At 36.0% G+C, this 16,808-nt stretch overlaps 1 protein-coding gene across 1 annotated transcript; it reads left to right on the top strand.

The window, feature by feature from the left end:
• Positions 1-1,111: 1,111 nt before the first annotated feature.
• On the top strand, positions 1,112-11,347 carry LOC107220645 (myeloid differentiation primary response protein MyD88). The gene is made up of 7 exons (XM_015659317.2): positions 1,112-1,698; positions 3,096-3,292; positions 8,899-8,994; positions 9,262-9,389; positions 9,480-9,648; positions 9,735-9,903; positions 10,024-11,347. The coding sequence occupies exons 1-7, from the start codon at positions 1,586-1,588 to the stop codon at positions 10,445-10,447; spliced, it is 1,296 nt and encodes a 431-aa protein (XP_015514803.2). The 5' UTR covers positions 1,112-1,585; the 3' UTR covers positions 10,448-11,347.
• Positions 11,348-16,808: the final 5,461 nt, after the last annotated feature.

Consider the following 16,808-nt stretch of genomic DNA (forward strand, 5'->3'; position numbering starts at 1 on the left):
ACGAAAGCGAAAGTTGGCACTCGAAAGTTTTCGGAGTCGCCAATTACGAACCCGCACTCAAAAGTTAGAAATTCAAGATGGTGGATTCAATATGGCGGACCAAAACGCAAAAAGTCGCTTGACGAAAGCGAAAGTTGGCACTCGAAAGTTTTCGGAGTCGCCAATTACGAATCCGCATTCAAAAGTTAGAAATTCAAGATGGCGGATCCAATATGGCGGACCGAAAATGTAAAAAGTCGTTTGACGGGAACGAAAGTTGGTACTCAGGGGTTTTTGCGGTCACTTATTACGAATATGCACTCAGAATTTGGAAATTTTTGAAGTAATATAAATAATCCGAATAATTACAGATAAATGTTTGTTTCTCTTATCATTTTGGAAGATGCGTTCATTTACTCTCTTTTTCTATTGGATATATATCATAATTATCGTTCGTAAGGAGTAAACTCCAGTCGTGCGTCGAAGCTGACACACACACTTTTTTTTGTGTCCTCGGTGAGGAAATGTGTTTTAGAGCAATAAATTGAGCAAATATTTTTTTTCCATGACGACATCTCGGTTTCGTTTTCAACAATCTAAGTGTCAATAACTTTCATTTAAATAAAAATGTTACATCGGTAATGAATGCATGTGACTTAGCACTAATGACTCGGGACTTAAATTTCGGAATTTGATGAGTAATACCCGTTTAGTCTACGAGGGTACTTAACTGGGTAATAACATTGAAATCTATCGCAAGTGTTTATTACTTTGAGTCGTTACAGTTGAGTTCGTAAATTATGGGCCTTACTATATATACGTGAAATGCTTCACGGATATGAGCTTGCCTCATGAAATAACGGGCAATGTGGCGTGTGAGAGGTATCGATATAACAGAATTGCACGTTACGATGGTAACGGTGTATGTCGGTATTGGACTAAGAACTATGGTAAGAGTGCATAACACTCTCTTATGGTAACTGCTCGACGGTAAGGTAAGGCGCCGCCGTAGTTATCGGCTGAGACGTAACACTCGTACCAATTTACAAAAACTGTTTTGAAAATGTTCATTCCAAGCGATCCTTGTCATGACAGACTCCATTGTTGAAAACAATCTTAAATCTACAACTATACTAATGCACGCCTACTCGAATATCTCACTTATATACATGCCTGTGTTCGTTTCAGTATTTTCATTGTCTGTGCAATCGCTTCTTTCCCCAGCCGCAAACCACCTGCTGGGTCCAAATCGTAAGGTGGGAGGAAACTCACCTGTTGATTAACACACGCGCATTTATACTCTTTCGACTACGCCTTGGAGGATCATTCTTTTACGTTAAGCAATTACTGCGAAAGAAACACATTTATTAAAACTCTTGTGACAACTCAGGAGTAAATAAGGAGTATCCTGGCATATCCTCTTCGGGGTTATAGTCACACGGAAGAAAAAGAAGAAACTCCCTCCAGGTCTATGGTGAAGCTCTGTGGTTAACCTCCGTGAGATGAAAATACGCGACTGTTTGGCCTAATTATTAGTCAGTGTCAGTGTACGATCAGAAGCTCAGAAGACGGAAATCACGAGATTTCGAGGTTAACTTATCCTGCTATGACGGACTTTTCAACGGTGCCAATTGTTGCTCTCTCGGATACGACCAAAGAATCAATTTCGTCGTTACTTAATCCTACAAAATGCTTGCCAGCAGACAACGGATTGCCAAGGTAATGAATTGCAACGCATAAAATTTTCAACTTTGTGGTAAGGTTATTCATATAATCTAGCTCATGTAGAAATAATCTTGACCTCGTGGTTTGAATGTTGCAGAAGGATCTTGGATATATAGGTCTTGTATTAACAACAAATATATAATGTCAACGTTTCGACTCTCAGATTGGAGTCATCCTCAGGACAATCTTTAATACATCTATTAAAAAACAAATATGTACAAATATCTTGCTGATGACGGCAAGAATGTATGATAGAACAACTAACCTTGGCAAAATTTCAATTTAGGCTTATCCATGATACGAAGGGTGGCCTTACAATAAAACAGAAACAGAGAAACAGGATGGAAATGCCCATCACGTGCTAAAAACCAGAATTAGAACGGAACTTAATGATATATATAATAAAAATATGGACATCGAGTAAGGAAAAGTAATTTTATATCGCATAATCAATTAAGAGACAAAGTAAAAAAATGTCAGTCTATAAAACAGTGTCTCATTATATTAGTTGTCTCTTCTTCCTTATTTCTCAATTGCTCCATTGAAGATATTGTTAATAAAAACGGCGAACCAGTCAAAGTTTACTGGTCTACCTTGTCTTACACTTTTTCTATGTCTCTATTTATTTTCTTCCTTATTATCTATGTTCACTCTCTACAAGTAATGTATTTCTATTTACTCGTATCCAATTCGCTTTTCGTAACAACCTTTGGACAGAAATTGGTTCGCCGTTTTTATTAACAATAACTTCAATGGAGCGATGGGAAATAAGGAAGAAGAGACAACTGATATAACAAGGCACTGTTTTATAGACTGACATTTTTTCAGTTTGTCTATTGATTGATTACGCAATACAAGGTTAGTTTCCCTTACTCGACATTCATATTTTCATTATATATATTATTAAGTTCCGTTCTAATTCTGGTTTTCAGCACGTGATGGGCATGTTCATCCCGTTTCTCTGTATCTGTGTTTTAATACGAGGCCACCCTTCGTATTATGGATAAGCCTATATTGAAATTTTGCCACGGTTAGTTGTTCTATCATACATTCTTGCCATCACGAGCAAGATATTTGTACGTATTTGTTTTTTAATAGATGTATTAAAGATTGTCCTGAGGATGACTCCAATCCGAGAGTCGAAACGTTGGCATCATATATTTGTTTTTAATACAAGACCTATATATCCAAGATCCTTCTACAACATAATCTAGCTCAACATAACCTAACTTGGCCCTTTTTTTTCTTACCTCACTCAATATTTTTTTTTTTTTTCAGAAAACCCACCGCTTTATTTTACTTCTGCCTGACTAACTAATAACGAAAGTTTCAAATTTATTATTACACTTGTGTAGAAAAGCTATTGCTAACTGTCTGTCATTCTTTATTAGAGATTGGAGAGGATTGGCGGAACTGGCGGTTTTCGATAGCGTGGACCTACCCAATCTGTCATCCAAGTCAGATCCGTGTGGATATATTTTGAGCATAATACAGAAGAAAAGTCAAGGTCTTATGTTTGCTACATTTCAAGCATTGTTGGAAAAATTGGAGAGATGGGACGTCATCGACGATACAGCCGCTCTAATGGGTTGGTACAGTCAATTTCTGGTTTTTATGCATGTCCGCCTTGATTCAAGTGGATGATTCATGTTAGGCGGACTATTTGCTTCTCCGATATTTTTCCAATTTTGTATCTCTACAGTTGTTTGCAGGAGATTCAGTCTTTATGTTGTTAGTATGATGGCCCAGTGGGTCTAGAATTTGTCAGCAAGCTGTAATCACAGTTTGCTGAGTGGTTAATACGAAGAGTGGTCATTGGAATCACAAAGAATCATTGGTAATTTCGAATGTTCTACATATTCGTAACATTGGTTCTGATGGTGATGTTATGTGACTGCCATTCTTGAGACTAATCTTGTTAGCTCAAAATTCACTTCTGACATAAAAGCTTACACTGCCTGCAATGTTTCCTTCTACTAATCAGAGGCTGTGTGAATTAATCAGTTATCACTGAAATCTATGGATCCAAAATTGATAAGGTTTCATGGCTCTGTTATGATCTAGATTTTTGTTTACACCAGATATGCCTGGTTTGAAGTAGCAATTCAAAACGTTAATTTATGTATATTTTGTATGCTTTATGGTTAACTTCAATCTTTTCGTCTGCATTACTCATCTATTCTGGATACAGCTATTAAACAGGGTGAGCACTGTCAGGGGAAACCAGGAAAATTGGGAATTGTCAGGGGAATAAAAAATTGGTCAGTGAATCATGGAAATGTCAAAGAATTTCAAACTTGGTCACGGAAAAACAGAGATCACCAAACATCTAATGAACAGTTGGAAACGACATTAAAAAATTCTCATTCATTATTGAAAACAAAAACATGTTTCACAACTCTATGCAACAGAAGTAAAACCTTTGGGCATTTCGAACAATACCACGCAGTGTATATAATACGTGTACAATAAACGTATGTACACTAGGGTAATCCGTATTAAGACTGTTGACAAATTTTTCACCCCCCCCCCCCCCCCTCCCTCCCCAATCGATGTCAAATAATTCAAAAAGAATTTCCCAATTTTTTCAGATTTTTTTCTCTCTAACCTCTCCCGCCAAACGGATGGATTTATTCATTTAAAATATACGAATTTCGGCAATATTCTCAGTATGTATTTTATTGTAAGAGTACAAACGGTTAAACCAATCTGCAACTGCGAGATTTTCGTAGGCATAGTGCTACTACTGAAAAAAAATTCACATCATCGTACAGGTAATCCAGACGAATTGCACACCCACTAAATGAAAAACAAAGTCCGATTTAGAGGCTGTACAATTCTTCCAAATTGCCTGGAATGGTAATACAAATTTTTTATCAGATAGCATCAATGCCCACTAAAATATCCCGGTTAGAGATTTAAAAAAAAAAATGACTCGTACAATAAAATTTATGCTGAGAGTGCGGCTGGAATACGTATATTTTAAATTGGGAAATCCACTGTTTTGGTGGGAAGGGTTAGAGTTGAGAGAAGAATGCGAAAAAAAACGGAGCATTCTTGTTCAATTATTTGGAGCTGATCTGGGGGGCGAATGATGAGGATTCAGCGGAGCCCTAGATATGGACCACCCTCATATCTATATTCAGATGTGTTTTCATGTAATGTTTCCTGAAATGGTTGAATTTCCTAATGGATTTACATTGAAATGAAATTAAGAATTGGGGACTTATAGCACCAATGAAAACAATAAGAACTTTAGCCAGGGAAAATTGAACAATTGGTTAGGAAAAGTCAGGAAAAAGTCTGGAATTTTTTTCCGAAAAAAGCGGCCACCATGTTAAAGTGCAGCATTCCATAGTTCAATCGCTTCGTGAAGTTTTTTTATATGTGAAGTTTGAATAGGGTTATAGAAATGTATGAACTGTATATCAATGTAGATAAGGTCTATGTGTGAAATGTGTGCATACTTCAACACCATCGATAACAGGGTGACGACAGACTGTGGAAACCAGGAATAGTCAGGGAATTATGATGAATCAAAATAAAAGATTTACTTTTTTTATAAATTCTTTTTAAACTTCAACTATGCTTCGTAAATTCAGTTAATTAAGTTAACTTTCAGGAATGATATTCTTCAATTTTTAATTATTTGTATGAAACGAAGCGATACTACGTATTTTTGAATCTAAATTTATGTTTTGAAAGTGTACAATTTCTGGAGCTTTTTGTCGTAAAAGCTGCCCAACATTATCCAAGTTTTGTAGTAAAAGATCAAGCAATTCTGAATTTTTTACAGGGAAAGTCAGGGAATTTCATTTGACTAAAATTGTTATCACCCTTGATAATTGAGCTACATAGAATCTGAATTCAAAGTTAAATTTGACATTAAAAGTTGCCAAAGTTGTAATTCACTCACCAGGTTGAAGTTCACAACATTGGCATATCAAAGTGTTAGAAAAATTTGTTATTCCAAAACTCTAGAATTGTCAGAATATCACTAAGCTGTTAACCATACAGCGCAACGTAAAGCATAGTTATTTTGTAATCATGACTCCTACCGACCAATCCTCAAGTTGCCAAATAGCAATTTTTCGGAAATTGTCATTATTTCAACATTACTAATTACAAACTTATGTTAATGCAATGATTTCTAATCTCCAGCAAAATAGTAACTTACAGCATCATAAGTCAAAGCTAGGTAGTGATCATATGTCTAGTAAGGTCGCATAATCAAGTTTATTTGTCATTGATACTTGAAAGATTCATTTCTCAAAATCTAAAATAATTTTTCATGTAAAACTAATTTCAAACGACAGAAGGATAATATCTGAAGCCTACCTTTCGTGTTTTGATCAGATGAAAGGTAATCTACTATACAATGTAAAACTGACCGAAGAATAATGAATGTAAATACCTGGGAAAATCAATTTTGTAAAATAGTTGAGCAATGATTTGTGACGGACTGAGTTTTAGGAAAAAACGTCATATGTATTGAAATTGGCACATCATGAAACTATCAAAGAAAGACAACGATAATTGACTAGTTTCATATTTACTTACTTCAGCCTAAACGGGTCTTGATTCCACACTGTCGTTTTAGAATTATTCTTTCTATCCCTTGAGGGAGTTGACAATAAACTTCCAATAAAAATAAATCAAGATTTTATGAAAGGAGTGTGTTTTTTCATATTAATCAAGCGAATGTCATTCTTAACTGACCGTGTTAAATGCCACTTACTTTGACTGTTATCAAAGCTTATATACCGTTAATGTGAAAATGATGCAAACAATGCAACTCACATGTAATACCGAATAAAAATACCCCAAAAAAGTTGTGTTTAACACAAAGAAAATTGCTTGGGTATTCTCATTCGAAATGCCCTATACCTTTTTGATTGGATGTGTTTCGTAAGTTGAATTTTTACTAATTTGTTGAAAAACAAATCTGTAAAGTTTCGGCTCTATATTCGACCATCATTAGCAATCAATAATAACGCATTACGCACTCTTTTTGGCATCGCCTCAACTTCAGCTCAAGTTATAGGTGGTAATTATAAGAATAATGAATTGTTGCATTTCAATAATATCTGTATGGTATGCTAATTTTAATGCGCTGACTGCTTTCTCCTAAAACTTTGTGATCCACCTTCATCAAATAGAGTTGTTACAAACTTCACAAACAGCTGCTCAACTGTTTTACAATGTATGTACCAAGGTATTTACATTATTTGTTTTCTGCCAGTTTGACATTATTTTGCGGATTATCTTCTACCTGATCAAAATACAAAGCCAGACGACAGCTGTTATTCTTTACTCCTTGAAAATAAATTTTACTTCAAACCGAATGCTTATCCCAGACTGTGAATATTTATTCTTTTGGGAATCAGTGTAAACAATGAATTTTAACCCCTTGAATTTCTACAGATTACCAGACATGTTTAAAATTTGTGACGTTTATTATATTTAAAAAAATACGTCGAAAAAAGAATTGTCCACTGTAACCATTAAGAAATTGCCAGTTCTACGTCAGACTTGAATAGAAATCGGTCAAATTTCTGTACGCTCCGATTGTACTAAACATCATTTATCTAACTCATATAATCAGACGTCATGTATTATTGAAATGAAGAAACCAGATACCGCGTATTATTCTCTTATTTTTCCAAAAGTTCTGAAAATATAACTCAGTATCCAGTCTAAAAAAACCGAGACCCTAAAATTGCTTGCAAAACATACATTTTCAATTTGGAGAACTCTGAAAGATTATCGATCCAGTCTAAGTAGTCCAGTATCCAATTTCTAATAACAATACAAAACGTATGAATAAAGACATGATGCGAATATAAATAACACCGGCCCACAAAAAAAAAAGTGGTCTGTACTTTTGACCGGACCTACCTATCTTTATGTATTTTGACGCGCTGAATCCGAATCTGAGGTCCGTTTGGTCCGTACACCCTCAAAATTTTCAGAAAAGTGCAAAAAAATGTAAAAAAGAAATGGAAACACTGCAGTGTTGGTGATGAAAAACAAATTTTAAATACAAATCATTATAAGTTTTACTTGTGATTCGATCCGTTGAGTATAAATCTGAAGTTTATTTTGCCTCTAGGCCCTTAAAAATATGAATCAATTGCAAAAAATCCCTAAAAATTGCTATAAATTGTATTTACGGTAATAAAAAAATTGATTAAACGTGATTAAATTTATTTCTCACATATTGTGATGTACTAAATCCAAATAAAAAATCTGTCAATGTGAATCAGTCAGAAATTTACCAAAAATCGTTCAAAAAAGCATAGAAAGATAAGGTAAGGAATGAGCTTTATCGATTTCAAGATGTTCTTTGTTTGTGTTGAACGCTTTTGCCTTCAAATGACATACGCAACAGGTTTCTATTTCGTTTTTTATTGTCCTTCGTTATTTCTCTCTTCAGCGTCCAGCAAAAATCTGCCATCATGTTGACATTCCACTTCCCTTGTTATCGATAAAGCTCGTTCCTTACCTTATCTTTCTATGCTTTTTTGAACAATTTTTGGTAAATTTCTGATTGATTCACATTAACAGGTTTTTCATTTGGATTTAGTGCATGACAATATGTGAGAAATGAATTTAATCATGTTTAATCCATTTTTTTATTACTGTAAATGCAATTTTTAGGGATTTTTTGCAATTTAATTGTATTTTTAAGGGCCTACAGGCAAAATAAACTTCAGATTTATACTCAGGGGATCGAATCACAAAAAAAACTTGTATGATTTATATTTAGACATTTTTTTGATCACCAAAACTGCAGTGTTTCCATTTTTCACGGTTTTATGCACTTTTCTGAAAATTTTGAGGGTGTACGGACCAAACGGACCTCAGATTCGGATTCAGCGTGTCAAAATACATAAAGGTAGATGGGTCTGTTCAAATGTACAGACCACTTTTTTTTTTGTGGGACACTGTAATTGAAGGTATTAAAACTTAATCATACTTGTTATCAATGGAACTTCACGAACACAGATTTGATTTTAAAGGACAATACTTCACATAATGTGTTTGAAAATACTTAGAACCATGGAAATCAAACAGTTCCTTACAAAAAAAAATATTCTGCCTCTGAAGATTATACGATATTTTGAATACATAGAGGCAAAACCATCGAGAAATTAATTTAATTTGGTTCATTTTTTTTAATTATATGTACAGAGAGAGATGCTCAGATCTATAAACAATGTTCCCAAAGAACGTTAACATCGGCAAATGCTATTGACAACCATGTTGAAGAACAGATAATAACATACGGTAAGTCTTTCAATAATTTCTCACACAGTTGTCTATTTGATCTAGATACGGCTTGCACAGTGTTCGTTGAAATTCGGAAAATTGTTTTAAGAATAGTTGTAAGTTTTAATATCAAGCTGGATATCATTACTGTATCGTTCTGCCATCGTATTATGTCACTCTGTGTAACGTTACCTCAACTTCAAATCGAGTAGATAAACTGCAACCAGGTTATATGATTTTTTATAAAGTGTCTTTATTACTTAACGTGTTTGTTGCTTATTTCAGATGATTTGTGGCGAGTGCCACAAGGCTTAGGCAAACAGCAGTATGATGCATTTCTTTTATTCGCTGAAGAAGACATCAATTTTGTCGATGAATTGTGTGAAAAGCTGGAAGATAAATATGAACTCAAGGTACAGTATAATGTTGACAATTTGATATTCCTTTCATGTTTAATTAAAACTACATCGTTACAATAAATGTGATGTTGAATTTTTTTCCAGCTTTGCAGAAAAGATCGAGACTTTATAGTTGGACTTCCATTCGAACATTCTGCAATAATGAAATTGATATCTGAACGATGTAACAGATTAATTGCAATATTATCTCCCAATTTTGTGAGAAGTTCAGTAACCGAATTTTTCGTCAATTTCACTCAAGCACAAGCAATAGGTAAGATTCTGCCCTTGATTTATGTAATAAACAAGCTATTAACATTCTTCTAATTACCAATCCAATTATTTAAATTTATATTTTAGAGACAAGGGCGCGTAAAATTATCCCCTGCTTTTACAAGAGATGCGAGGTACCAGTCCAATTGAGATATTACCACATATTAGATTTCAACATACAAAGCAAGAATTTCAACTTTTGGGAAAAATTAAGCAAATCGATAAAAACCCCAGATGTTCGGTGTCGTGAAACAAGGTAAATGGTAATTTTTTAATATGTCGCTTAGGATTAAGAGTTTGACTCGCTCGTTATGTGGTTATTGAATGTACGAAGCCTACCCCAGTAACCTGAATTTGTATGTTTTGATTATTTTAGAGCAACTGCCTTACCTACACCTGCAGTTGAGAAATCAAAGCCGTGTAAATTTTTACAAGATACAGAAAGAAACGAATGTTCCATGGTTGAAAAAGTTGGTGAGGTGAAAAAAACTTCCTGCGAGTCATACGAGCCGAAACTACCGTGTAATATCGATAATGTTGACGTGGAACCTGAGATAATACCTGAAACAGTTGCACAGAAATCGAAAGGACCGTCGAGGCTTTTCAACTTTAAAAAATTCTTACCTTCCAAACAAAGTAAAGTAAAATGTTCATCGGAAGAACCCAATGAGTCCAGAAGTCTGTCCGCTTTCGATCTTTCATCGCTTGATTCGATAAATTCTCTATCGGATACCTGTAAAAAGAAAAAAACTACTAGTAACAAATATAAGAACAAAATTAGCGTTTTTATGAAATCGTGATTGTGAAAGATGGTTTTAGTCATATTTGGCACCTCATTGAAGAATAGAAATTCTAACTGTAGTTGTTTATGTTTACTTGTTCGGTGGACGTACCGATGATCCTCGAAAAATACTCTTCATTTACACTCATAAGCCAATAACTCCGTTTCAATAATTAAGAGTATTATCATTTACTATTGTGATAATAGCAAGGGTTGCCATGAAAGTTGGAAAACTTATAAATAGCAGGAGAATTTTAGTAGAAGAGAAGGTCAGAAATTTCGTACAAGTTCTTTCGACAGATATCGAAGGTAGAGTAGTTTTTTTTCTTCGCAAGTACTTCAAAAGTGGATGCACGGATTCCTTGTAAGCAGGATTCCCATTGAATCACTGAACCGGTTTGGATGAAATTTGCACGGGACACTGTTCTTATCGCCAAGATGGACCTATCACATTTCTGGTTTCGAAATGGCAGCTGCTAACTTCGTCGTCTTTCGAGATATCCAAAATCAAATATCGCGAAAACAAGTGATCATGCCTTACGCAAAAAACTGAAGATCTTTTCGGCTAAGCCGTCTAGTTTTCATGAGAAAACTCGTTCTTGCCAAATATATCGTCAACAATCACCATCATAAAATTCTTGAAAAACCTGAGGTTGAAGTTGCTTTATGTATTTCACGATTTGCGCACATGTTTCATTATACAGAGTAAGAGAAAAAATTCAATTCCTGTCACACAAAATCATCGATTTCCGCACAAAATGTCTATTTGTGTAATTATTGTATAAATCAACCAAACGTATAGTCAATTGAAATCTTTTATTTGTATATAATGTATGTATATAAATTTGTCATAACACAAATACAACATGTATGATGTATATTTTTAGTACTGTATATGTAAATAAAATTAGGAAAAATAGCTCTCATAAAATGATTATACTCATCAACTTCCACAGCTTCATATGAATTATATTCTGAATTCCTGGAACACCCGCACCTCACCCTCACCACTTCAATGTGATTTTTTTGTGTAGATAGTACATATCACATAATTAGAAAACTCCATGATGGAAGGTCGATTTAAGTCGGGATCTTGTACTATAGTCACTTCGTGAAACTAAGTTTATCGGGAACTGCGCGTGCACCAAAAAGCCATAGTGTGTAAAATTGAGAATCTCTGCTATGCGCATGCGCCAGCGTCATTTTACCGTATTGTTCAGAAATAGGGTATTTTACACACGCTCCACAAGTTTCGAAACCTAAACTTTCCAAGCATATGTTGGAAAAAATGTGTTTCTTCAAATTGGGCAACAGATGGACTCCGTTGAGAAGAAAATTCGACTACACATGAGTTACGTATTACTAGCATAACCATTGATTCTAGTATGGTAAATCTGCGTTTGATCAAGCAATCGATTATTAAATTACCTAGAATCGGCGATTTTCCCTTTCTTACGTTATTGGTATAAAATATATAAAGCAAAATGCATGTCAAGGGTTGAGAGAGGGAGAAGAGCAAAAATTTCAAGCTAGGGAACGTACCCATACTACGTGACCCGTTTAAGGGGGGGGAGCGGAGTCTTTAAAATACTACAATCAGTCACAGGAGGGGGGGAGTGGCTCAGCTTTTTGTCACGTAGTCGATTTTACTGAGAGAAATCTCGTATTTTTTAGACCTGTATTTGAATATAGCGCGCAGTGTTTAGTGCTTTTTAAACTCACAGTTGGTGGCGCTGACGCACATATGCCGAGACGTCAGCCAATTGTAAACAGACACTGTTTGTCAGACAGTTTGTATTTCAGTGAAGTTAATACTACGTGAAAAATAAAGGGGGGGATGGGGGGTCTTGGCATATACTACGAGAAGTCACCGAAGGGGGGGAGGGGTCGAAAAATCTAAAAAAATAGGTCACGTAGTATGGGTACGTTCCCCTACCTGATAGCAGCCTAGCTGCTGATTCCGCTGTGAATACGCTTAATGCCCTGGTCGATTTCTACTTTATATCTCCAAATATCGAGGTCCATGTATTTCAAACAAGGAAAAGGGTTCAACAGCCCACAAGACACGAAATATTTCAGAAACATTTCAGAAATGTCACAACATTGCAGATTCCTGACACAATTTCAGGATTATTTCTGAAACGTATCTGAAACATTTTAATTGCAATACAACATTTCCAGTATTTCAGAAACGTTTCAGAAATATTTCAAGCGCAATATAACATTTCCCCAAGTTTTGAAATGTTTCAGAAATATTTTAAGTACAGGGGCTGTCCATTAATCGCGTGAGGCTTCAAAGGGCGGGGGGGGGTTGACAAAAATCACGGAATGTCACGGGGGGGGGGGGGGGGGGGTGTAATAAGATATCACGTGTATTTATTTTTTCATTATTAACCTTTCTATCTAGACATTTTTATCATGGTCCTTAATATCAGAATAAGATAAGATTATATTTTATATCTGTGCTTAGGATAATATTCTAAGATATTCTGAAAAATTTTAGATTTTTTTTAGATACTAAAAATACACGGGATGTTGGGTGGGTGGTGGGGGGGTAGTCTTAAACCTCACCACGTATCACCAAGGGGGAGGGGGGGGGTTGAAAAATGCTTAAAAAAAGATCACGTGATTAATGGACGGCCCCACAATATAACATTTCCGCGAATTTTGAAACATTTCTAAAATATTTCGTGCTGCGTGGCAGCCTCATTACATATGCAATTCTGAACAAAAACACTTCTATACTTTTTCATTTGACGCAGAAATAATAAAATGGCACGGATTCTACGAATTTACTATTGCGATTTCTTTAGGGGGGTACTTGTGCTCGATCCATACCTATGCCTACTCTTATATCTCTTCTTTTCAGTCTTCTACCAGAATATTGCACTTGTTGGTATTACTACACGTTTTGATATTATTGTTGTTGTTATTGTCTTTATCCGTTGTTGTCTCGAATTTTGCACACCTGTTAGGAAAAATAGTATACGGAACTCGTGCGCGAAACAGGCAATTCCCGTACTTGATGCGTAATGTAATATTTTTGCTCTTATCCCTTCAAATGTTAGTGCTTGACAGAAAAAAGATCCTTCCGGAAGATGCGCTCTTCAGCTCAAGTCCAACAGGTCGCTGTTTCGATTTTTATCTCCCATTCGTCTGACATGGAAAAATTTTACTTTTCGTTAAAAGTTAAAATATTCGTAAACCACTTCATATTTTTTAAATTCACGGATAAATCCTTGAAGCTGATTATTCAAGTTTTCCAAACCTCTATAACAAAGCGTAGTGATCATCATTATAACACTCATTAAAGTCATCTGAAAACTACCGATTTTTATCTTGTCCGTTAAAATACTTTACCAGTATTTCATCCGCTAACAAAAAGTGAGCTTTTCCCGTATTAAATTACGGGGAAAAAAATTAAAAAAGTGAACTATTGGATTGGAGTTCATTTTTCGGAGGATCTTGTTTCCATGAAACATGAACATTTCAGGGACCGCCAGGTAAAAGCAAAAATAAAACTTTTAATTTTGAACCACTCTAGTAAATATATAATAATATTATTTAATTACTAGAAAAGGTTGAATCAAAAAATTCCTCGAAAGAAATATCGTCTATGATATATATACACACAGGTATATGTAAATTAATCAATTTTCTATGACGACAATGAATAATTTTTTCCAGAAACTGCATTTTTCTTTGCACTGAAATAAATAGGCATGACTGATGATTTTAAGATTTAAGCTTTCAAAAAGTTATCAATAACAAATTTCAAGTTAGGAATAGCATTCGCAATTTTCGCCATTCTTAAGGGGTTACATGTGTTTCGAGCGTTCTAGAAAGCATATTTTCTCTATTGTTTTAAAATATTGTTACAAAGGGTGAAATCACCCGTTTTGCCCCCTCTTTAATGATCTAGTAGTCAGCATAGATAAAAGACGTTTATAAACCTCTTATGTCTTTAAAAAGAATAAGGTTGCTGCGCCAACCGATATTATTGTAAAAACAGTCTTGTTTCAGACTTTAAACAAGAAACACGTATATTGCATTAAAAGCATTTATCACGATATTTTTGTTCACGCCTTTGATTTGATAATAAGTAAACTCGCGGATCCATATTTTATTAACGTAACGCCTAAATCGTTACAATTGGTGACAGAAGCGGGATCTTGAGTTCTTATTAATTGAATCAACTCAGTGCGCGAACTTTAATTATGAGTAGCAGTCGTTTGACGCGCTCACGAAGAAGAGAAAGTAGCGGAGAAGAACCTTTTGTTATGGAGAATCCGCGGGTCCCTGAAACAATTCCATCGCCTTCAGTGGACCCTCTTCCAATTCCTTCGACAATCTCTCAAATTGATCTGCTGAAGATCATGTCTCAACAGCAAGAGGCTGCTGAGCGCCAACAACAGCAACTTCTTCAGCTGCTTCTTGATCAACAAGAGCAGCGAAAAAGAGAACAAGAACAACAGTTGGAACAGCGAAAAAGAGAACAAGAACAACAGTTGGAACAGCGAAAAAGAGAACAAGAACAACAGTTGGAACAGCGAAGAAGAGAACAGGAACAACAGCTGGAACAGCGCAGGCTTGATCGAGAGGCACAAGAACGATCCGAAACTAGTCTACACGAACTGTTCCGGACGACTGTGGCAGCTCTTCAGGCTGTTCATCAGGTGAATGGCTCAGGAGAACCGGCTGTCACTCCACGAGGTTCCGGAGTCATTACGCCGCTTCCCTCTCCTGTTCCTTCTCCTGTTCCCGTTCCCGCTGTTCGACAGGTCCGACATCCAGGACAGTTCCAGGATGTACGAGACTTAAGGTCTGTGCCTTTTACTAGGGGAGTAGTTGAATCCCCAATTGGTAGAGTAACGGTTAATAATGAGGTTGGTTTTTCCGAGTCTTTGCCTCAAGTTCGACCTCAATATTCTCATTTTAATCAATTAAATAATTCAGGATTTCCTGAGGTTGCTTCTCAGATTAATGAGAAGCCTCTTTATCCTTTAAAACCGCCAATTTTTGACGGAAAAGTTCCATGGGCAGATTACGAACGCCAGTTTAATACAATTGCTAAACATAATCAGTGGGACTCCGCCATGAGGGCCCACAGTCTTGCCTCCTGTCTTCGAACGCCGGCTTTGAACGTTTTAACGGCGTTGTCTGAGGAAGAAATCTCTGATTATGAAAAACTTAGTTCTGCATTAAAGTTGAGGTACGGAAATGACCACTTAACAAAACTGTACACAGCACAATTACAGACGAGAAGACAAGGACGAGACGAAGACCTTGCGTCTCTTAGTCAGGACATTGAACGGCTTTCTCGTATAGCTTTGCCGGATCACGAGCCGTCTCGTAACTTATTAGCAACGCAAGCTTTTTTGAATGCGATTAATGATCCGGAAATTAAAATGGCCGTTGGAACGTCGGGCCTCACTTCTCTGCGGGAGGCAACCGCCAAAGCCCTCGAGGTGGAGGCAATGAGAAAGCAATATTTTGGGTTAAGCAAACTTCGTCGGATTGAGGTGTCTGAAAACACCTCAGGAAGACAGAGTTTTGAATACTCGGAGGAGCCAAAACCTCAAAATTATAAAAATAGAAATAACGGTAACAATTTTAAATCAAGAAATCGAGGTTCTTTTCAAAACCGTCGAAACGAGCGTATAAATAAAAACGTGGTTGTGACAAGTCAAACTAGCTTGACTTGTATATTTTGTAAAAAAACAGGCCACGACGCCAATCATTGTTTTTTAATTAAAAAAATTAGTGGAAAGCCGATGCAAGGCTCGAATCCAAATTCTTATAATTGGCGTAAGAAAAATATAGAAAAAGGGGAAGCAGATCCTCAATCGAGTTCTTCAACAGGAACTCACTCAAAAAACTAGTTTCAGATGATTTGTCAGGGCGGAAATCATCGCAGATTGTTGGTAGTGAAAGCCCTCTTAGAGAACAGTTTTTAATTAGAAGTCTGCGACAGTCTGGTCTTTACGCGCGTGGTACTGTTAATGGCGTCGATTGTCTGTGGGTAATAGACACGGGCGCGGAAGTAACCGTAGTTCGATCGGATCTCTTTAAATCCGATGACCAGATTGTTCCCTCTTTTTCTCTGCGAACAGCCACTGGAGAGACGACCCCGGTTTTGAGACAGGCTACTGTCCAAATTAACCTTTTTGGGTGTATCGACTCTCCACATAAGGTTTTTATAGCAGATATAGAGGATGAAGGTATTTTGGGAATAGACTTTCTTACAGCTCATAACTGTGTTATCTCGACTAAGAGAAATTCACTAGCTTCAAACAATCGCGAAATAACTCTTTGTACAAATAGGAATGGAATTTATTGGACTCCTCCTAGAATTCGAGAAATAGAACTGTCGGAAGATG

Source organism: Neodiprion lecontei, chromosome 5 (genome assembly GCF_021901455.1).
Source record: "Neodiprion lecontei isolate iyNeoLeco1 chromosome 5, iyNeoLeco1.1, whole genome shotgun sequence".
In the NCBI taxonomy this organism is placed as follows: domain Eukaryota; kingdom Metazoa; phylum Arthropoda; class Insecta; order Hymenoptera; family Diprionidae; genus Neodiprion; species Neodiprion lecontei.

Excerpts from the sequence above, each read along its gene's own strand:
- LOC107220645 (XM_015659317.2), top strand. The coding sequence starts at position 1,586 with ATGACGGACTTTTCAACGGTGCCAATTGTTGCTCTCTCGGATACGACC. Across the intron at positions 9,649-9,734 it reads CACTCAAGCACAAGCAATAG|AGACAAGGGCGCGTAAAATT; the intron begins GTAAGATTCTGC and ends TTTATATTTTAG. Across the intron at positions 9,904-10,023 it reads GTTCGGTGTCGTGAAACAAG|AGCAACTGCCTTACCTACAC; the intron begins GTAAATGGTAAT and ends TGATTATTTTAG.